General features: G+C 48.0%; 3 protein-coding genes across 3 annotated transcripts; all 3 read right to left on the bottom strand.

Annotated features, from left to right (window-relative positions):
* Positions 1 to 253: 253 nt before the first annotated feature.
* Positions 254 to 5,794, bottom strand: tc2n (tandem C2 domains, nuclear). Its single transcript, XM_085932007.1, has 12 exons — positions 5,721 to 5,794; positions 5,384 to 5,461; positions 4,724 to 4,903; positions 4,301 to 4,441; positions 4,060 to 4,130; positions 3,897 to 3,960; positions 3,603 to 3,697; positions 3,255 to 3,371; positions 2,700 to 2,891; positions 1,626 to 1,740; positions 1,349 to 1,551; positions 254 to 1,274 (listed from the first exon to the last, which is right to left on the bottom strand). The coding sequence occupies exons 2-12, from the start codon at positions 5,457 to 5,459 to the stop codon at positions 1,170 to 1,172; spliced, it is 1,359 nt and encodes a 452-aa protein (XP_085788133.1). The 5' UTR covers positions 5,460 to 5,461; positions 5,721 to 5,794; the 3' UTR covers positions 254 to 1,169.
* Positions 5,795 to 6,105: 311 nt separating this feature from the next.
* On the bottom strand, positions 6,106 to 10,611 carry fbln5 (fibulin 5). Its single transcript, XM_085931875.1, has 11 exons — positions 10,466 to 10,611; positions 10,322 to 10,376; positions 10,021 to 10,069; positions 9,582 to 9,905; positions 8,378 to 8,500; positions 8,001 to 8,117; positions 7,625 to 7,741; positions 7,383 to 7,505; positions 7,147 to 7,273; positions 6,882 to 7,077; positions 6,106 to 6,542 (listed from the first exon to the last, which is right to left on the bottom strand). Exons 1-11 carry the CDS (start codon positions 10,516 to 10,518, stop codon positions 6,381 to 6,383), a joined length of 1,446 nt encoding a protein of 481 aa, XP_085788001.1. The 5' UTR covers positions 10,519 to 10,611; the 3' UTR covers positions 6,106 to 6,380.
* Positions 10,612 to 10,749: 138 nt separating this feature from the next.
* On the bottom strand, positions 10,750 to 21,008 carry trip11 (thyroid hormone receptor interactor 11). The gene is made up of 19 exons (XM_085931844.1): positions 20,557 to 21,008; positions 19,951 to 20,027; positions 19,598 to 19,708; positions 19,209 to 19,511; positions 19,026 to 19,094; positions 18,773 to 18,938; positions 18,319 to 18,686; positions 18,162 to 18,257; positions 17,885 to 18,082; positions 14,992 to 17,805; positions 14,778 to 14,918; positions 14,504 to 14,697; positions 14,269 to 14,432; positions 14,083 to 14,186; positions 13,915 to 14,014; positions 13,334 to 13,415; positions 13,147 to 13,261; positions 11,977 to 12,099; positions 10,750 to 11,899 (listed from the first exon to the last, which is right to left on the bottom strand). The coding sequence occupies exons 1-19, from the start codon at positions 20,693 to 20,695 to the stop codon at positions 11,564 to 11,566; spliced, it is 5,700 nt and encodes a 1,899-aa protein (XP_085787970.1). The 5' UTR covers positions 20,696 to 21,008; the 3' UTR covers positions 10,750 to 11,563.
* Positions 21,009 to 21,047: the final 39 nt, after the last annotated feature.

Here is a 21,047-nt window from a genome sequence, read left to right as displayed (position 1 = left end):
AGTCAAGTTTTCTTTACACTAATGTGTCGTATGTGCCCCTACAAGCATGGTATTCGCAATAATATTCTGTTTGGAGAATATGGATGAATCAGAAAAAGCATCCACTTCTATCTGTCACTCAACACTTGCGCCAAGTGAGTGAATTTGTCCAGGTTGAACCTTCAGCTTTTGACCACAAGAGGGTGCTCTAACACCAGACTACCAATGAGAGGGACTTTTGACACGCACAAATTTAGGATGCTGGTGCTTTTCACTTTTTTCCCTTTACTAAACAAACTAATCCTAGTCAAGATATACAAGTTCTGGTTCAGAATCCAAATCATGATTTAAAAAAAAAAAAAACAAGTGAATGAGTTCAAACAAGAGTGGAACAGAAGAGTGTGAGTGAGTCTCTCTGGTGGTCCTGTTGTAACTGGTGCAAAACAGCGATCTTGTGCAATGATTGGTAGCCATTTTCCACAACATCAAATGTTGCTGAACTTGGCGAGTTAGTGAATCATGGATCATTTTTGTCTTTCACCTGGAGATTTCTCAATTTGCCATTGGTGAGCTACTTTACGACAAAGCGTCCTGTTCCCTTTATGGCCTTCAACGCGTGACTAACGCTTCCCGTCAATATCCCGATAAAGGCGTGCCGTATCCTCTCTTACGGTTCAAACACATTGAGAAGTAAACATATGACGACTATGATTAATTGCACTAAACTAATACAAACAATAAATACACTATAAATAATACAAGCGCTTACGTCAGCTAAAGTTCTACTCAAACATGAATGTAAACGATCTACGATAAGTAACAACAAAACTTACACACGATATTCAATCGACAATGGAATGAAATGTTTCAAAATCAGTGTGCTAGACCTGTGAGTAAGTGACCTACAGCAACAAGTAACTCTAAGATATCAAAGTGTTCAACTAATCAATATCTTCATCTGATTAGTTATAAAAGTGATCAATAAAGTGAACCTCTTAGTGTGTAAGGTATTCAATTAAGCAATGAATTAGTAAGCGTACCACAAGTCAGTCTCGGTCAGTGAACATTCTGTCAATGTGAGGAATGTGAGCAGGTTTTGAGTGTTCCAGCTGTCAGTCCAAGTGACAAAATGTGTGCTGTGGCGCTGTTCCTGTGTCACATTCCGCATGTGCAAAGGGGAAGAGGTTATTTCAGGTCACTGTGTGCCACGCCTCCACCACTTTCTCAGGATGCTCCACGGTGTCCTTCCAATGCTCCGCAGCTTCTTGAGTCGGGGTGTCCAGTCCCAGATGGACCTGCGCAATCGGCAACGACTCAAGTGTATTCGATTGAAAAACACAAAGCGCTCAATAGCAAGTGTATGACTGACCTGTCCGATACAATTCTTTCTCTTGATTGAGCACCAGCTGAAGAGTTTCACTGACAGCGTGCATGAAGCAGCGTCCAGGGTGTCCAGCTCCAGGTAAAATGTGTCGTTCCACTGACACTGCCCCCTGGTGGCCTTGAGCGCTCGTGTCTTCTTCTTGGTCGGAGGACCGGCGGCTCCATACATCTCCACAGTCACTGTGTACGCTGTGGAAGAAATGATCATCATCATCATCATATCGGTGATTTTTGTGGAATATGAAAATAATGTTGCAAGTTACCCGGTAAGAGAGGAGAGGAGCCGGCAGGCAGGTTTTGGGCGGCGAGGACTCGGACTTGCATTCGTCGGCATACGGGCTGGAAGCAGGTTGCCAGATGCAGCTCGCATCCTCGTCCCTGGAAAACAATGAGTGCAATCTTGACTTGACTTAGACATATATCTAAACCAAATTAAAACCAGATCTGATCCAAATTGGTCATAATGTAAACAGGACAGGAGACAGGTTTGATCATTTGTGTGTGCATATGCAGTTTGAAGCCTTGGTGGAGGTCTTCTACTCTTGTTTTGACTTTCTGGGTCACTTTTTGTAAGAAGCAGTCCTCTTGCATTGTCCGAGCCATTCCAAGTAGATGACTGCAATGATTGCAAGAAATTGGACCTTTTGTGTGTGTTGAAGAATGGGGGCTGATGGGGAGAAGAAAAAAAAAAAACTCTTTGTCCGAGTAGATAAACGCACAAGCGACTCACGTTTTACCTCCACTCGCCATAAATTGACCCGTTTACAATAACAACCCAAAAGAAAATACTCAAGTGCTCTTGTGGTGTTTGGAGTTGGAATCACAACAAACCTTTTCGTCGGAATACGGGATGGCGACGTCGCACAATTATTAACAACCAGTCAATCCGGAATGTTCCTTCTCATGATTAAAGAACCAGGAAGAAGTGTTTAGCAGCAACAGCTGCACAGCGAGTCGGACGGCATTTTGCCACAACCCAGGATAAAACTGGTTTACGAGAAGGAGCCATCATCGGTGATGATTAAGTAACACGCTGTGCAAACATTCGGCCGTAATAATCTGCCTGCAATGTTTTAGAAGACAAGAGGAATATTATGGGGCAATGTACAATGGAATTTCCCGGTTTGCGTTTTAGCAATCCAGATGCGATCTGGATTCAACTCGATTGTTCAACGAACCAAAATTAAAACCTACTTGAGATTTCAATATTTGGTTCCATTTAAAGAGGTTTGCCACATTGTTTTTACACTGCGGCAAAATCAAGTATGGATCAAATCTGGATTCAATTTGGTTTGACCCGTTGCGTTTTCCCCCGGTTTTGCCCTGTTTATACTCACGGGCGACTTGCACGGGACTTTGAGAGGCAGCCAATGCTCAGTTTCTTGCGGGCCGAGCGATCGGAGCGACAGAACGCACTCGGCCCTTGTGCGCTTCTTTCCTCCCTGCGTTTGCAGCTTCAGCAGCAAGGCGCTGCAACGGAGGCTCTGGAGGCTCAGTGCAAACACAAACGTCTCCATGAAGGATGTGTCCTGTGTGGCCACCAAAAAAAAAAGCAAAGATGAGGGGAAAAGGTCACGTAACAATAGTCGCAACAGCTGAGTGCACATCGCGGGTTCGCTGAGTAAACATTTTGCGGGGAAAGCTACGTATGCTGGAATTTCTAAAACAAATATTTTTTACCAGTACAGGGTCACAAAAAAGTGTGTGACTGAAGTGCTATTTAAAAAAAAAAATAATAATAAAAATCTCTGCCTGTGTAGCTTTAAAGTACCGGTAAATGCCAAAATGAAAAACATAAAAAAAGACTTTCTTGGAAAAAGCTCAATAGTGATTCAAACAAAATGATTTTAATCGAGCAAAACACCCCTGAAATTTCAAAACGTTTCCCGTACCTGAGAGTATTCCTTGATGGAGGTCTGGAATTTGACCGGTTTTGGAAGCGTGATGACACCTTTGATTCGGATCTTTGGCTTTTTTGCATCGTTGGCTATCAGGTTGAGTTGTGAACACTGATAAGGACAAAACAGGCTGCAGTTATTCAGCTGTTTTTACATTTTGTAACTTCCTGTTTCTGTCCTTTCATCTGCTCTGCAACAACTTTCATTTTGAGCTGGCTCCTCCACAGATTTCAGGTAAGGCCACATCATGTATCATTGTGAGGGTCAACACAGAGGGTTCATTGAAGGGGGCGCACAAAGGATGCTATTGTCCCGGTGAGGACCCAAAGAACGAAACCTTACCTGGACCAGTGTGATCCACACCTGCTCCATCTCCTCCTGGTAGCTCAGTCGTACACACAAGCTCCCCAGGTCGTCACCAGACGGTGAGAAAGACTCTGCAAGGCAACGGGAATACAATGTCGTGCATTTGTGCGACTCGGGGGAGAAGAAATACTTGCTCATAAAAGTTTCCTAGCAACATAGTCGGGCCCCGGAATAGAGTCAAGAAATGCAAAGGAAAAAAAGTCACCAAACTAAAGAGGCACATGGATTACTAAAAACGACAAAAGTGGGTCAATAAGATTTACACAACACCTGTGCTGCGTTGAATCGAGTCCGAGGTCGGAGTGCTGAAGACACTGAACATGGAATCATTACTCTGTAGGAGACAAAGTGTGGATGGAAAAACAACAACAAAAACATGGAAATGTGTAATTAGTGTGTGATGGTTGCGATTTAATAGGGAAAGCAATCTGACCTTCATTTGAGGACTGTGAAAATTATCGAGCTCAGACATGGACCGACTTAGCCGCTCACCAGCATCTGCAGCTAGTCAAAAATCAAAATATTATTTCCATTTTGCTGAAAAAAAGTTCATTTGCATTAGGGGAGAGCGGTCAAGTGCCCAAAAAGGTGACTCAACATGACTAATGATGTCAAACAAACAGTAACTGACAAGACTAAACATTACAAAACTGACTGGGTGGAGGTCTTGGTACCTGGGTGGCTTTTGTTGGTGCCAACGTCTTGGAGGTTGGGACTCGCGGCTAGTGCGACAACATGTAGATTGGATGCGGATTTACACGCAACGGGGGTCAGCAGCTCAGCTTTCCTCTGAGCGTACGTGCAACGGGCCGGACCTTGAGCACAAAGAGCAGCAAAGGAGGTCAGCGCGCTGACCCGACAACCTCATGAAGAGAAAGTAAATGTCCAATTCTTGTCTAAACAGGACATCCTGCTCGCACCATTGAGTCCACGCCTCAATGACTTCTGAGCACATTTTAATGAAGTCAGACCCATGAGGCCTTTGTTGGATCGTGAAGATCCAATTTTGGGGTATAAAATAGATAAAAATGTCTTCGGTTTGACTAATTTCTCTGTCTATCTTTTTTAAAATCGAATTCTATTTTTATTCTACGTACCTGGCATTCCGTATTCGAGGTTAGGGAAAGTGGAAGCTCCGGGCTGCACGTACAATGCCTTCAAGGTGGGCAGGACGAACGGGACTTCCCTGCCACCAGGGGGCATCTTGGACAGGAGGTAGTCTTCTTGAACCCCCCATCGTTTGGAGGTCGAGGTCACGGGTAGCTGCATTGCAATGTCTTTGGTGGATAAAACAGTGCTCAATTATTTCTCTGTTTTTGTTTTGTGTATCAGGGGCAAATGAGGATGTGCCCCATTCCATATAAAATGTCCTACTGAGTGCATCATGACTTCTGCCTAGCAACAACACAAATGTGATGTGGCTAGCAAAATAAAATGAAAAATAGAAAAAATAAAAATGACAATTTGCATCAGGGGCAAGCTGCAAAGCGCCCCATCACAATCAGCCATTTTCTTAGAGACATTTGTGTTCTATGAATTGTGAGATCAAAAGTAAAAGTCAGGCAAAAATAGATCAAGCCACGCCTACTAGCAGACTGCTTATTAGCGCATTGTTCGATGGCACATTCCCTAACGCACCCTGACTCAGAATCAACCACAAAAAGAATTTCCGTAATCCATAAAAAATAAAAAATAAAGTTAAGTGGCGCCCTCTATCACAAAGTTTGCAGTCACCGCTCTGTTATATTTCACTTTACCTTCAGTCTCCTCTGGCTCTGTCTCCTTCCCTGGCTTTTTACTGAACCTCTTGCAGCAGTTTTTGATGCACTCCATGCCTGAAACAAGTAAACAAAAAGTTTGCACAACTATCAGCAATATTCCAAATTCCAACCTCAAACTTTGTGTTGATCTTTCATAAAAGACGATACGGATCTTAATTTACGAGTTTGATACGATTCAAGCGTGCAACGATTTTAAAATACAAATACTTCATTGGGTTTGTCAAATCACAGCAAAAGTTTTTATCAGGTTAAAACCTAATCAAACATCAAGTATAAATACAGTTCACAATTAAAAGAAAAAGTCAAGTCTCACCCGGATTGTGTGTGCTTTCATTGAAGAAAAGTTTTTCTTTTTTTTGTGAGGGGCTCTGGTGCACCTCCAAGCCTGTCGAGTCAACACAAGAGTGACGAGAAATGCCAGTTGACTCATGTTTAGGCTCCTCCTCCTTCTTCTCTACCTCACTAAACCTCCTGCTTCCTCCATCCTGCCTCCTTCCCTTACGAGCATCTTTTTAATCTCTTCCCTGGAAAAGTAATTAGAAATCCTGCTCACATTTTTTTTTTTGTACACCCGATGATATACTAGCATTTTAAAAATGTTCTTTACGCAAAACTTAGTTCTGTTTCCTCTACGTTGATGTAATCACACTTGAGCAGTATTGGAAAAGGAATTAAAGCAAAAAGGCGCGGCGGTGGTTTCAGTGGCCGGCTCATACGGACGTTTATTGTAATCAATAATTCATATTTGATGATACACAATAAAGGTCTTGTTCACAGCTGATCTGAAGTGAAAAAGACGCAGTGCTGAGAATACAACGTTTGCGGTGCTTCGAAGAAGAGGATGGCAGAAATTGTACACCGGACGCGTCCCGCTAGAGCGTCCATCTTGCCGCCTTAAGAGCCCATTAAGGCGGGGCGGGGCAGGGCAGGGCGCGTTCCATCAGGCTGCTTCCCGACCGTGACGGCGGGCGCGTCAGAAGGGGTGCTCCGACACAAAGACGGTCAGCCGGATAATGGAGCTGCCGCGGAAGTTGATGACGTTGTTGACAGTCACCATCTCCAGGTCCAGGACCACCTCTCTCGGGCCCTTGATGGGCCGCGACAGCACCAGCGTGGCGCTCATGTTGCTGGTTTGCTATTGAACAAATCCAAATTTGCAAAGTATCACATGTATGTCTACCTAAATAGTGAATCTTTTTGGATAACAATGAAAAAGGTGTCATTGTGGCAGAACTGTCAATTTGGCAAATGAGAAAAATAATACCAATGATGGTATGGATTTTTAAAAATCTGTTCAATTTGGACAGATACGAATTGGATGAACTACGTGAAATAAAGATGGCCATAAAAAAAAAAAAAAAAGTACAATATAGTAAGTCAAACGGTGAATGAGTGACTTTGGCACCATCTGCTGGTAGTTTTCCGTAGCGCAATGTTTTTTTAAAGACATGGGCATTTGCTGCGTATTCCTCACCCTCATGTAGAACTCTTGTCCTTCATTTCCCGATTTGATCTGGAAGATGTAGAAGGCACCCGGGTAGCGCGTGGTGGCCTGCATCTGGAAGATGTCGGCAGGCACGCTACGTCCGGACGACAGGTCCATGTGTCGGTACAGGACGGTGAAAGGCTGGTCCCTGCACGCGGGGTTGCCCGCCGTGCACATGCACTGACTGACAGAGGAGAGTGTGAAGGCGACGGCGCCGCCGGGTTACTTTAAGAGCCGCGGGCGCCGCACTCACTTGTCGCCCACTTCAACGTAAGGAGGCGGACACTGTAAAGGAGCCAGGCATGTGTGGCCTCCCTGGAAATTGAAACAGACTCGTTCTGTTGTACAGGTGTTGTTACCACTCTCACATTCATTGATATCTTCAAAATCAAGCACACGACAACACCACTCGGGGTCAGTTCAAACATCGGAGTGCACAAGAGCGTTGTTTTTTTTTTTTTTGGGGGATGCGGAGACTTTGGACGCTACCTTCGCAGCTCCGACCGTCCTCGTAGACGTAGTAGCCGGGCGGGCAGATGCAGTTGAAGGAGCCCGGCGTGTTCAAGCATCGGTGTTGGCACAGGAACTCGGAGAAGCTGCACTCATCTACGTCTGCGGAAAGTTATGACGTTTTTTTTTTTAATTTTGTATTTATTTTGTATTATTTATTTATTTAGTTATGATTTTTTATTTATTTTTATTTATTTTTTTTATGATGCATTTTGACTTACCGTTGCAGGAGGTCCCGTCGGCCGCTAGCTCAAAGCCTTCATCACAATTGCACATAAAAGAGCCGTGGTTGTTCAAGCAGCCGTGACTGCATGGCTCATCCGCACACTCGTCCACATCTAACACACACACACACACACACACACACACAGTTTGTGCAACAATTCCGGGAACTCTCGTTTATCTGGAGATGTTTCCAAACAGATGATGTGCATTTGCATGTCGTTAAAGTTACGCAAGATTCTCTGGAGACCTCCAGGAAACATTGCAATCTTTGACTTTATGTGTGATTGTGAATAAAGTATCTTTTTTTTTAAGCTATTATAAAACATCATATGTTGGCTTAGACTCTGAGATATGTGATGTCAGCAGACGCACCTTGGCAGCTGCGGTTGTCCGGGTTGAGGACGAAGCCCGGGTTACACGAGCAGGAATACGAGCCTGGCACGTTGGCGCACAGTTGCTGGCAGTAACCGTAGCGACATTCGTCAATATCTGTTAAAAAAAAAAAACACAATAAGGACTCATGGTGTGAATTAATCATCCTGTTGTTTCAAAGTGTAATCATGAAGTTGGCAAGAAATCAGATTTTGCATTAAGTAACCACAAGAGGGAGCCGTTTCCCTTTTTTAAACGTACCTTGGAGGTTTAGCGCCGTTTTTTTTTTCTTTTTCAATTTTGGCAGCTTGAAAAAAATATGTTTTCAATGTCATCCTCATGGACCTTCTCTGCTTGAGCAATGAAGAGCAACTCACCTTGACACTGGCCCCCAATGAGCCAGAAGCCTTCAGTGCAGGAGCAAGTGTAGCCCCCCGCTGTGTTGATGCACACCTGGGTGGGGTTGCAATGGTGGGAGTTGCTCTCGCATTCGTCAATGTCTAAAAAAACAGGACAAAACACAAGATGGGGTAAAAAGTAGTAGTAGTACACAATATGGCGTAGAAGACGTGCAATGTCTAACACTGACCAGCAGAGGGCAGCATTTCGTGTCTGAGAGGCTTAAATTTAATTCAAATAGCAAATAAATCAGAGATGTTCTTAAAAAAAAGATACCTAGTGCTGTGCATGATGATTTTTATTTAGACAAAATTCCATAGTAGTATCGTAGGAGTTGTTTCACTTTCTTATACCCCAGCCACCCCCCTCCGGCCTTTGTTTCAACAACATTCCAAGTCGGAGCTGTCAGCTATTAAGTCCCATATTGTTTTTCCTCCGCATTAACAGATCGCTCCGATTACGTGCACAATTCCTGCGACTTCCTTAAGAGGCAATGACAAAAATCTACCGGGCCGGAGGGAAGCGAAGGGAGGGGTCCGAGAGGGCTTCTTGTTTGCTCAGGCGGCTTGCCCCTAAGATAAGCGGGACCTCGTGCTGCCCTTCAGGAGTCGAGAAGAATTACAGGAGTAGCTATAACACGTGATGTACAAATAGAAGTGTCCCACGGCTAATATTAAGTCATTACAACTTTGAAGCGAAGCCCGAAAATAAAAGCAACTGCAGGAATTTCTGGCAAGTAATGGCTGCGTCTGTCCTAAATGTAGCAACAATCTCCTTTCATTTCTTCACATCCACATTAGCACGATAACGAGCCACTCAAATTCCACCGCCGCTCCCGTCAAAGCCGCATTTGTTCCACGTCCAGACAGGAAATCTGTAGGTGGCGTCATGACATCATAACACACCGGCGGCGGGGCGGTGGCAATGTTGATTGGCTCATTACACACACATACACAAGCGGGACCTGTTCTATGCAATACAAATACGGCAACATGACTTCATGTTTGAGGCTGGCACAAAACAAGGCGTGCTTTTCAGTCACATGTTAAAAGACACACCTGGACTCCCTGAAGAACATCCAACAAAAACAAAACAGTGCACTTGTCTAAATAGGGAATCAGTGCAACAAAGTTTTTGCTGTTGTGGTTTGCAACACTTTGTTTTAAAACTGAAAGCACTCACCATTGCAGGTTCCGTCATCCGCCAGCGTGTAGCCCAGGATGCACGGCACCGGGAAGCCCAGCTGCGGGTAGCTGGGTTCGGCCTGCCTCGGGGGGGCCGGCACGTAGCTGTCCGGCTGGCCGCCGGTTGTCCCGGTGCCGGCGGCATCCGCGGCGCCTGCAGCCCCACGCCCCGGGTACACTGGGTCGGGTTGTTGCCGCGGGGTTTCGGGCCCAAAGGGTTGGCTGTAGAGGCCGTGGGGCAGGCACAGGTAACCCCCGTTCTGGTTGACGCAATTCATGTCCCCCCTGCAGGGGTCCGGAAGACTCCGACACTCATCCACATCTGGGAGAAGGACACATATTTTACTGGCGCTTCGGCTTTATTTGTATTTGATGTTTGCGGTGAGACGGACATTGTTAATTGTCCCCAGAGCTTTAACAACGCAAGGAAGACTTACCCATGCACTGTCTTGACCTGCGGTCATATCGGAAGCCAGTTGTGCACGTCTGTGTGGACACAGTTGTAGTTATGTGACTTTTGCGATCAACGTCGTCGCACACATAATGCACAAAACTCATTTTAGCAACTTATACAACTCTTTATATTGTTAAGCTCTAATGAATGAAAAGTAGATAAGAAGTAGCTTTGAAAGTGGCTTTAAAAAAATAAATAAAAATATAGCAATTTCAAAAGTCTTGCCGACTGACAGTGGTTGACAATTGGTTGACTTGTTGAGTGACGTTCTTCAAAGTTCTTACCTGGCTGTGAGCTGACTGCATACAAAGCAAAATAAATAGCAGCGCTGCCACCATCCTGCAAGAGAAGAGGAATCCAATTTGGTTGACTTTACTTTTAGGGTGCATTGCGCAAATATCCATTTATCTAAAAAAAAAAATGCTAACCTTGTAGAGGAGCAAAGCGTGAAGCCACGTATGTCACCGAATGCGTTTCTCATTTCCTCCCAAGCTTTCCTTCACTTCGACGACCCTTAAAACGTTGACCCCCCCCTCAGTCAGCTAAGACCACTGCCCCCCCTCCCCAAAGTGGACCGAGTCGCTACTAATGTCGCCACTTCTTTAAAAAAAAAAAAAAAAAAGTTGATTTTGCTCTGGCTCCCGCCCCCTGCTTCGGTCCACAGCTGGTTCCCATCAGACCAAGAAGAGACGCCCCCCCTCACATTGCTCACATTATGCTGCGCCACCACTAGGGGGCAGACCAACATTTATTTAATCTTTCTTATGACTCCAATTTACAATAAAAATATCACGGATTTACATGAAGATAAATGTACAAACAAGTCTGTAAATATAAATATTCCTATCAAGCATGTACACTCCTGATTATTTGCAAAGTTGTTTGCACAAAGTAACAGGCACTTGGATGTCCCACTTCATAACCAGTGCCCATAAATTAAAAAAAGAAAAACAATCCCACCCAATAAACATGTTTAACTGTGCAAGAGTAGCACTGCTTTCATACGCCCTTTATGAGTCGGACACGTGTTGTATAGTCTGCGTGGGTTACCGCAGCCACAGCATGCTTGGCATCACTGTCATTAAAAAAAAGAAAAGAAAAAAGAAAAAGGGGGGTTGAGATGTTCACAAGGTCACTTGGGTTGAGAAACAATGCTGTTCAAGAAACCTAAAGGTGCTTTTCTTCCCTTTCAAACGTTCACGATTGTGAATGTGGCTATTGTGGGTTCATTCGAATAAGCCAGTTTTCAAAATTTCATTCGACAGAAAATCATTAATCCTTCAGAAGTATTATTTGGGGAGGAATTTGTCGCATCTGAAAAAGCCTTGAAAAAGAAATTGCCATTTTGGTTTTAACAAGTGTTGCGCAGTCTCTCTCTCTCTATTTTTTTTTTTTTATTCAGCCCCGAAAGTCTTTGCTGGCAAAAATGTCTCATCAAGGTTTCTAAATTCTCTCTCGTGTCTCAGATTTTTATAGGGAAGCACTTTGATTCATTCTGCATAGAACAAATGTCATCTTCTTCCGCTTCACTGCTTCAACAAGTCCTTGAGCACAGCGCCGCCGCTTGCCTCGGCCGACACGGGCACGGGGGTGAAGGTGGGCAACGTGTCCGAGATGGACTTCATCAACAGATGCCCGCCCGGCCCGCCGGAGTGGGCAGCGCCGGTGCCTAGCAAAGGCACGGCGGCCGAGCGCGGAGCAAGGAAGGGATTGCTGGTCTTGCTGGCCGCCGCGCCGCTCGTCTGTGTTTTTCTGGAGGGCGGGACGCTCAGAGGCTTGATATCCATGATGGGAAGCTTGGGTGGAGGTAGAGACGGCGTTGACTCAATCTCCAGGAACTTGACAAACATCTCTGAGAAGGACTGTGATAAAAAAAATAATAATAATAATTAAGAAGATGCCCAATGACATCACTGTAGCATGCGTGGTTTCTTCTTACCGTATTGAAGCTCTGCCCACTCGTGGGCCTCTGGGGAGTGTTGGGGACGCTCTGGTGGCCTCGGCCACCGAGCCAGCTCGACACCCAGCCGGTCACGCCGTGTGCCGTGTCCTCCTCCACCATCTGCACCACAAAAAGCAATACGGCAAAAATCAGCAATAACTAAGAATAGGCGATATTAGCATGTCAATGGTGCTTTGCATTGTGGGTTAGTACAAAGCTAGCATTTGGTAGCACTGTGAGGTCACAGGGCTAAAATCTAGCAGCTATGTTGCGGCAATTTTGTGGCTCAGACAAGTTGCCGAAGACATAATGGACCTCACCCCCCTCCCCGTCCGCATAATTAAATCCGCGGGGTATTTTTTTTTTGCTGACTCGGCACGTCGCCGCAAGAGGAAGCGGTCTCACCACGCTGTCATTCTCCCTGGCCGTCGTCGCAAGCTAGCTCGCTCGCAGCTGGATGCACTTAAAGCGCTCTGTGATTCCGTAAGAGGGATGTAAACACGAGCGGAAAGGGACATTGGCGTAAAAAAAAAAATAAAAAAAAAAGAGGCGAGGGACCCACGATGACATAAGTGCAAGACCATAAAAATGTTCTTTGTCTTTGGGGGCACAGTAATCCAATTTGCCGTATCTGTTTCCCTTTAGGAGACTTGGAAGAGTTCTTCGGGGCAGCTGCCAGACCTTCGTGGTGGAGAAAGAAACTTTCTTAAAAGTTTTGGGGCTTTCTTGTCGTCCGCAAAAAGCTCATTTACATTTCTAAATGCGTGTTTCAAGCTTGCTGCAGCGATTTTCCAAACCTTCAGGCCTTGTTTGATTTTATGACCCTCTCGTTACCCAATTTAAGCTTCTTTTTTTTTTTTGACCGTGTGCATACAAAATCTTCTCTTAATTTGTAGTAGTGAAACAACAAAATCCTGTTCAAACTGACTGAACCCCCCCCCCCCCCCCCCCAACCCCTTTAAGCACATTAACACCCAAAAACAACATATTTCATATATACTGTGTTAATTAAGGGAACATTAATAAAAAGGGACGTTTGAACACACACGCACGCGCGCGCTCACGAGTTTACGAGGCGCAACAGGAGCGGCGTTATCCCGCCGGGCGACGCGTACCACAACGATGTCATTCACTTGAAGCCGAAAGCGCTTTCAATTGGCCGCTAACCTTGTCCACGTCCTCTGGGTTCAGTCCCAGCACGCTACCCATGAGCCTCAGTACGTCCATTCGCTTTTTCTTGGGCGTGTGGAAGTAACCTTGAAGCAGGTTACGCATCAAGGCCCTTGGGGGACACAAAATTGAATTTGTATAAATTGATTATCAATTTCATATTTGCGTTATTTCTTTGGCCTACTTGTCGATCTTGCCCTCGGTGCTGTTCAACAGGTTCATGAGTTTCTTCTGGACCTCCTCCAACATTTCTTGTCTCACGTCCACTACAAACGCACAAGCACGTTAGCTGAGAAGCAGACGGCGACATTCTATAAATGTTCCATAGGTGGATAAGAAACGTAAATAAATGAGCTGGTCTACAATAACACGACCAATCAAGACGGAGGCTTATCAGATGTTGCATTCAAGACGAAACAAAAGCGTGGGGAAAAAAAAATTGGCCCTAGCGCAAGTAGACTTTCATGAGTGATGTCGGAGGAAATCCTTGATTTGTTTCAAAACAAATGACGAGAGCGAAAGTTGCGCTTGACACAAGAAGGGCTTCAAATGTGACATTGGAAAATGGGTCGTTTGTTTTATTCCGAGCCAGAAGAAAATAACTTTATTGTTGGTAGTAGGAAATAGGGGTGAGGTTTGGTTCTGAAGGTGGACCAAACACCAAATTATGGAAATTGGCTGCTAACGTGTGTGAAATGAAATGCGCCCTCAAGCGGTGAAGGGACAACAAAGATGGTTCTTTGTGGTCCAATCCCGTGACCTCACCTTGCCGTTTCAGCTCCTCAATCTGCTCCTCTTTGTAGTCCAGCTGGTCGGTGAGTCGGGATGCCGAATCCAGAGCTGCGTTGGCCTCGTCCAGATTCATCTGCAACGTTGAGCGTTGTTTTACTTTAACTTCACCTTGAGGTTTTCCCGTGAAGCCATCGAAAGCACCTGAAGGGCAGACGCTTGATCTTCCAGCTTGTCCGCCTTCTTCCGATACTCCTCCTTCTCCTTCCTGAGCTTGTCCAGCTCGGTCGAGTACATGGCTTTCTCCTCTAACAGGAAGAAAAGGATTCAATCTTTCCATATTATTTTGATAAAAGGCATATTATTCGTTTCCACCAAGCTGATTCTTACCTTGTTGGAACTGCTCTAGCACCATCTGCAGGTTGGAGAGTGAAACTGCATACTGCTTGACCTGCTCCTGGGAGGTCCCAAGCTGTAGGAGGGCGTCGTCCCGCTGCTTCAGCACGCCGCTAAGTTGCTCCTGCAGAGACTCCACCTGCATGCTGGCTTGCTGGCTACAAGCACAAAAAAAAAAAAAAGCTCGTTTCGCTTCGATCGATTGGCGTCGCGTCAGATGGGCCCCGACCTGGCGCTCTCCACGGCGTTGGAGGACGTGGCCAGCCGCTCGTCCAGGAGGGCCACGCGCCGCCGCAGCTCCGTCTCGCGGTCCTCGGCGGCAAGAGCCTCTCGTGTGTACGAGTCCTCGATCTCCAACAGGTGGTTGCGCAACCTCTCCAGCTCCAGGTTGAGACGTTGCTCTTTGTCCCGCACGTGCTGAAGCTGTGCCAACACGCAAACAACGTATTATTTTTATTATTCGAATTATTGTGTGCTACTCAAGTACAGTGAAACATCCACACCTCGGTTTGTAAGGCGGTGGTCTCCATTTGCTTCTGCTTGAGCGCCATCATGACCTGGTCCCGCTCATGTTGGAAAGCCACCGCTTTGTCCTGCATGGACTTGATTTCGTTCAGGAGTTGGTTGAGCTCACTCGATTTACCCTGCGCCAAAAAAAAAAAAAAGATATTTCAACACAATTCACCATCTTCTCTGGTGGAAGGTGAGTGGGCTGACCTGTTCTTTGTCCTTGAGCATCTTCTCCACGGTGGTGGCTTTGTCCCTCATGGCGTTGAGCTCAAATTCCCGCTCGCGCAGAAGCATGGACACCTGCATGTTGGTCTCTTGTAGAGCCCGGAACTCGGACTCCTTCTCCCGCGAGCGCGCCGCCACCCGCTCGTTCTCCTCCTTCAGCGTCTTGGCGTCCAACTCCAGGATGAGGGCGCGCTCCTTCAGGTTGGTGACGGCTTGCTTCAGCACCTCGTTGTCGCTCTCGCGGTTGCGCAGCGTCTCGCCCACCCGGGTAAGCTGATCCCCTTTGGTCTTGATGAGCAGATCCTTGTCACGGACTGACCTCTGCAGCGCCTCCAGGCTGGCTCGGACCTGCTGGAGCTCGGCGGCGTGGTTCTTCTGGTCACTCTCGGAAGTTGAGGCGGAGCAGGAGAGTCGGTGGTTGTTCTCCTGGAGGGTCCGGATCAGGTTTTCTCGCTCGGCCAGCCGAGCTTGAAGCGAGGTCAAGTCTTGGCTGGCGGCGTCGACCGCACTTAACTGAGGTGTGCTTTCGGGAGCCGCGTGGTCTAGACGGCCCAGCAGGAGATCCTTGGTGGTGCTGAGCTGGCTGAGGGTCTGCTGGACCTGGACCAGCTCCACACTCAAGCTGCCCAGCCGCTGCTCCTTGTGCTCGTAGCTTTGGATGAGCCTGGCGTAGTCCACTGAGAGTTTGGAGCCGGCGTCGCCGTCGGCGGTCACCCGGGCCTGGAGGTTGATCAGCTCCTCCTGAAGCTGCGCAGACTCGTGCTGCATGTTCTTGACGGTGGTGATCACCTGCTGCTTCCACTCCTCCATCTTCTTCACCTGCTGCTTGAGCGTGTCGCGCTCCTTCAGCAGCTCCTCGAACTGGTTGCTGCTGACCACGCCCCCGCCGGCGTCTCCGCCCGACGACTGCAGCACCGTCACCAGCGTCTGGCACTTTTGCGTCAGCGCGTCGATCTCAATGTCCTTCTCCCGGATGATGCGCGACAGATTCTGAATGGTCTCCTTAAACATCTCCTGGCTCCCCGAGGGGTCGCCGGCGTTGGAGAGCCGCTGGTTCTCCTGCTGTAGCTTAAGAAGCGCCGCTTCCTTGCCGGACACGATGTCCATGAGGCGGTGGTAGTCGGAGCGGAGCTGGCTGTTCTCCCGGGTCTTCTCGTTGAGCACGGCGAGGACCTGCTCCCTCTCAACGGCGTAGGCCTGAAGCTGCTGCTGGAGGAAGAGGATGTCCTGACCGCCACCGCCCATGGTGACTCGGGCGTGAAGGGTCTGGATCTCCAGGTCCTTCTGCAAGATCACCTGGGACAGCTTACCCACTTCGTCACGAGACAGCGCCATCTGGTCCAGCTGCCTGGTCAGAGACAGGTTCTTCTCGTTCAGCTGGCTGATTTCCGTCTCCTTCTCCTTCATGCCCTTCACCAAGCGCTCCAGCTCCACCTTGGAGAGGTCGTGCTTCTCGTTCCCGTTCTCCTGGTTCAGTGACCCCGTCTTGTCTTCCTGCAGGATGATGTCGCCTTGCTCCATTGGCGACTCGGCGGGACCTCGACTCTCCAAGGTCCGCCGTAGTTCGGCCAGCTCCTGGTCCCTGGCCTGGAGGAGCCTGTCGAAATCGAGCGTGGCCCGCTCCAATTCGCTTTGAGAGCCGAGGAGCGACACCTGTTGCTCCTCCAGCCTCCGCCGTAGACTACGCACCTCCTCCTCCAGGCCGCCTCTGGACGACTTGAGCTGGGTGATTTCGGCCTCCAGCTCTGTGATGATGTCCAGCGTGCGCGGAGATCTGCTCTGCTGATCCTGCACGCGGTCCATCTCCTCCTTCAAGTGACTGTTGTCCTCCTTCATGCCCGCCAGCTGTCTGTCCTTCTCCTCCAACGCCTGTCTGAGCGCGTCGGCTTCCCTCCTCGCCGCCGCGACGCTCGTCTCCAGCTCGGCCCGCTCGTCCGCCGCGTTCCGCTTCAGCGTCTCGGCAAACTCGTCTTTCTCCTGGAGCAAGTCGGTCAGCTGATTCTGCCCGGCGACAGTGATGGCGAGCATCTCGTTGGTGTCGCGGTGGTCGGCCGCCATCTGCTCGGCGTCCGAGCGCAGCTGAGCGATCTCCGCGTCCTTCTCCTGGTTGAGCTTGACGGCGCGCTCGTGTTCTTTCTGCAACGCCGAGTCGTCCATGGAGTGCGCCCGGCTCAGTTCGTCGACGGTGCGCTGGTATTGCTTGGCCCCTTCCGCAAGCGAGCGCTCGGTCCGCTGCAGCTCACGTTCCAGCTGCTCTTTCTCCAGCTTGAGGGCTTCGATGCGCGTATCTTTCTCCAGCAACGTCCTGCTCGCCGCCGTCTGGTTCTCCTTCAACAAGTCCTCCGTTTTCCTCACAGCCTCTTTCAACTTACTGTTGTCCATCTTCAGCTCAAAGTTATTCGACGTCACTTTCTCCAGCTCTCGTCCAAGGTCCGAAAGTTCTCTCTCCTTCACCGCCAGCTCGGCTTCATCTGTTTTTCTCCTTTGGGTCTGACTGAGCTCTTCTTTTGCCGTCAACAGGTCCTCCTCTTTTTCCTGCAAGCTCTTCTTCAGCTCTGACAGTTCTCTGCGAGTCTCCTTGTCGTGTTCCCGAGCTTGTTTCAGTTTGTCCTTCAGGTCCCGGACAGCGCCCTCTAGCTGCTGCTTGCTCATGTGCAAGTCGTTGAGCGTGAACGCACTCTGGCTGGTCTTCTCTTTCTGGGCCGCCAGCTCCTGCTCAAGCAATCTAGTCCTGTCTTTGGTGGCGCTATGCTCGATCTCGGCCTTCTTCAGCTGCTCTTTCACCGAGATCAGATGCTGGGAAAGGAAGGAAAAATGACAAATTACAGTTCAGCGATAAGTTCATATTTTCGAAGTTGGACAAATTTGGTCAGACCTGCGTTGCCTCCTGGTTTTGCCGGTCGAGTTCCTCTAGCTCCGTCAGCAGGGTGTCACGCTCCTCCTGCGTGGCCTTCAGAGTCCTCTCGAGACGTTCTAGCGCCTCCTTCAGGCCTTCCGTCGACTCGGCTTCGGGTGGTCGAGCCGCGCTATCCGCTTTCTCCTCGGCTGCGCTTAGTTTTTGCTGCAGAGTGAGCTTTGAGAGGGGAAAAGTTGTTCCGTTCATTTCAAGGAATGGCACGAATGCCCTTGACACAAAAATGACATCTTCACACCTTTTCCTGCTCCAGGGCCTCCTTCTCTTCTCTTAATGTGCCGATGACTGTATTCAGTTCTAAGATATCGGCATGTTCGACCTCCTCAGGTTCTGCCTAATTTGTGAGAGCAAATTTAAAACTCATCGTGAGCAGAGACAACAAGGGACTAGCTTACCTCACGCAGACTTTTTAGCCGCTCCGTTTCCTTTTCGGCACTGGCGAGGTTGTCCCTCAGCACTTGGATCTCATGCTCCAGCTGAGCTTTCTGCACACCTTTGCCCTCTTGCTCCCGGACCCGCCCCTGGAGCTCGTCCACGGAGGCCTGAAGACGGGCGTAGTTCTGCAGCAGCGCGGCGTTCTCTTCCTGGGCGTCGTCCCTCTCGGACTGCAGAGAGGCCCGGAGCCTCTGCGCCTCCTCCAGGTCGACGGACAGCTCGGACAGACGCGCCTCCCGCTCCTCTGCGGTCTGGCGCAGAGTGGCGACAGTGCTCTGCAGTTCTAGCTCTTTGGAGGGGTTTGATGGGGAGCTGGTTGGAGAAGAGCCTGGAGAAAGACCACAGACCACAGGAAACAGTTTGATCACATTTGCTATCCACTCTTTTCATATACATGTAGAAACATCTGCAGACCATTCTGTAGCTGCTCCTCCAGCTCCTCGATCCTTTCCTCATACTCGGCCAGCTCCTCCCGGTGTCGCCGGCTGAGGTCGGATATCTTCTGACGCTGGGCGTCCTGCAGGGCGGCGAGCTCGTGTTGGTGTTCATCCACTTCGTGGCTTATCTTGTCTCGCAGTTCCTATAGACACACAAGAAAATGTCGAATCTTAAAGGGTTGGGCCAGCTTTGCAGTTCACTGAGATGAAAAAAAAAAAAGGTAATTTACCTTAACGGTTCTTTGAAGTTTGACAATGTCACTCTGGTCGGAATTGCCTGCCGCCGCTGATGTCGATGCCTAAAGGAGCAATTCAAAAATTTTAACTTCAGAAGTTTAATGTTTCAACTTAAACTTAAATTTTTTAATATTTTTCCTAGCTAAGCATCTACTGAACTTCTTCATCCTCCTCACCTGCGACATGCGCCTCCAGTGCGCCACCTCCGCCTCCAGTCGCAACACTTCGGCGGCCAGCCGGTTGATCTCGTGCTGGGACGAGATGACTTCGCCGAGGTCCATGTCGTCGCCGTGGAAACCGTGATGGTGGTGGGACGCAGACGACTGGGAAAGAAAGGAGGTCGCCGTGGTGACGACGCTGGAAGATGCCAGGGTGACGGGTAGCACGGGAGCGGCAGAAGCGGACTGGACAGAACTCTGAAGATTCTGGACCTCCTCCTGGAGCCCGCTTTGTCGAGCCTTCAGGTGACTGATCTCCACCTTGATGACAGACGATGAGTTTTTTTTTTATGCACTTATACAGTAAATATTGTTTGATTCCAATCAACTGAAATTAATACTCTTACATCTTTCTGTTGCAGAAGCTTCCTGTACTCGGCCGACTGCTGCTTGTTTTGGATCTCTGAAGCTTCCAGCTTCTCTTCCAGCTCGGCGTGGAGCTTTTTCAACCTTTCACACTGCAAAAAAAAAAAGACAGTTACTTACGAATATGTCCTCTGAGCGTTGAATCACAAAAAAAAAAAGTCAACAAAAGTGTTTGTCAGACGTCCGCGGGCTGTTAGCAAATTGACTAGTAAAACAAACGAGGCGTTAAATATTCCCCCCATGTCAACATCCTGATGATAACCTTATCGTAAAACACAAACGTCGCACCAGGACACGAGGAGGAGGTAAACAAATAAAATAACGATATTCCAACCTCAAATCTCTGAGAGGACAAGGTAGCCTCCACGTCCGCAAGTTTGGAATTTGACAACTGCAGCTCCGTGGCGGCGTCTGCGGGGAAATAGGAAAAACTCTTATCTTTTTTTTTTCCTTTCAGAAATAAAAACATCTACATATGTCTCGTGATGTCATGAATTTCCATCCTGCACGTGTTTGTATCGGGCACGTGAGATCTGCTTTAACACATGACACACAAGCAAACAACACACTGAATCATCAAAATAAATAAACACATTTAACAATTTACACCAGCAAGCACATTGGTCAATTTGAACCACAAAAGAGGACACCACATATAGTTCGAGGTTGGAAATCTTACAATTGCTCCTAAATAAAAACGATCAATATCACGTTGTTTTGGAAAACAATTGGCAATTGAAAAACTCATTGGGTGGTCACGTGACTCAATCATTTTGCATAGTTTTGATAAACAACTAAATGTTTTTGTCTACAAGTGAAATAAATCACTGCATATGCATGTGATTTTATTCTTGACGTAAATCATCCAAGAAATAATGTATGACTTGACAAATTGGATATCTACAGAGAGATAAGGACTGCTGGTGATGTGGCGACTTACCTCCGACTTCTTCCACTCCCTCCAGCAACATATCTTTGGTAAAGTTTGAGATCTGACCAGTGAAGGACGACAAGCTCCCGCCGACCTGGCCCAGCGACTGGCCAAGGCCAGAGCCGATCCCGCCGAGCCAAGATGACATGTTTTGGGGTAGCTCAACAACAACACGGTCGAACCAAAACAGAAGATCGGTGAGAGCGACCGAGGAGGAGGAGGGGGGGGGGGGGGTGCTAGCTTAGCCTAGCTTCAACTAGCCAGCGACCTAGGACATTAAGCTGAACCGTTAATACAAAAAAATATAGGCGGATATAAATCGTCAAGTCGATAGTTTAATAAGAAAACAGCTTTTACGCGTTTGCTTCATTAGACTGCCAACTAGGCTCCGGCAGCCATTACGGGGCCGGCTGGCTGTCAGCTGTGACGTGGACACATCCGCCGCGGTGCATTGTGGGATTCGCCTCGGAGGCCAACCATTTTTAAAGGGCCAGCACATG

This window comes from Syngnathus leptorhynchus, chromosome 15, assembly GCF_054491065.1.
Source record: "Syngnathus leptorhynchus isolate UIUO chromosome 15, UIUO_Slep, whole genome shotgun sequence".
NCBI classification, from domain to species: Eukaryota; Metazoa; Chordata; class Actinopteri; order Syngnathiformes; family Syngnathidae; genus Syngnathus; species Syngnathus leptorhynchus.
This window is presented reverse-complemented; position numbering and strand designations above follow the sequence as displayed.

Bases quoted from the DNA above. Each gene is read 5' to 3' on its own strand.
- tc2n (XM_085932007.1), bottom strand. From the start codon at position 5,459: ATGGAGTGCATCAAAAACTGCTGCAAGAGGTTCAGTAAAAAGCCAGGG. The intron at 4,131-4,300 runs GTACCAAGACCT...ATTTTTGACTAG, and splicing joins CACCAACAAAAGCCACCCAG to CTGCAGATGCTGGTGAGCGG. The intron at 1,275-1,348 runs GTCAGTCATACA...CCGATTGCGCAG, and splicing joins GAAAGAATTGTATCGGACAG to GTCCATCTGGGACTGGACAC.
- fbln5 (XM_085931875.1), bottom strand. From the start codon at position 10,518: ATGAGAAACGCATTCGGTGACATACGTGGCTTCACGCTTTGCTCCTCT. The intron at 8,118-8,377 runs GTGAGTTGCTCT...TTTTTTTAACAG, and splicing joins CATTGGGGGCCAGTGTCAAG to ATATTGACGAATGTCGCTAC. The intron at 7,742-8,000 runs GTGCGTCTGCTG...TGTGTGTGTTAG, and splicing joins GGACAACCGCAGCTGCCAAG to ATGTGGACGAGTGTGCGGAT.
- trip11 (XM_085931844.1), bottom strand. From the start codon at position 20,695: ATGTCATCTTGGCTCGGCGGGATCGGCTCTGGCCTTGGCCAGTCGCTG. The intron at 14,919-14,991 runs GTCAGCCCACTC...TTTTTGGCGCAG, and splicing joins TGCTCAAGGACAAAGAACAG to GGTAAATCGAGTGAGCTCAA. The intron at 14,187-14,268 runs GTAAGAATCAGC...TCTTCCTGTTAG, and splicing joins GCTAGAGCAGTTCCAACAAG to AGGAGAAAGCCATGTACTCG.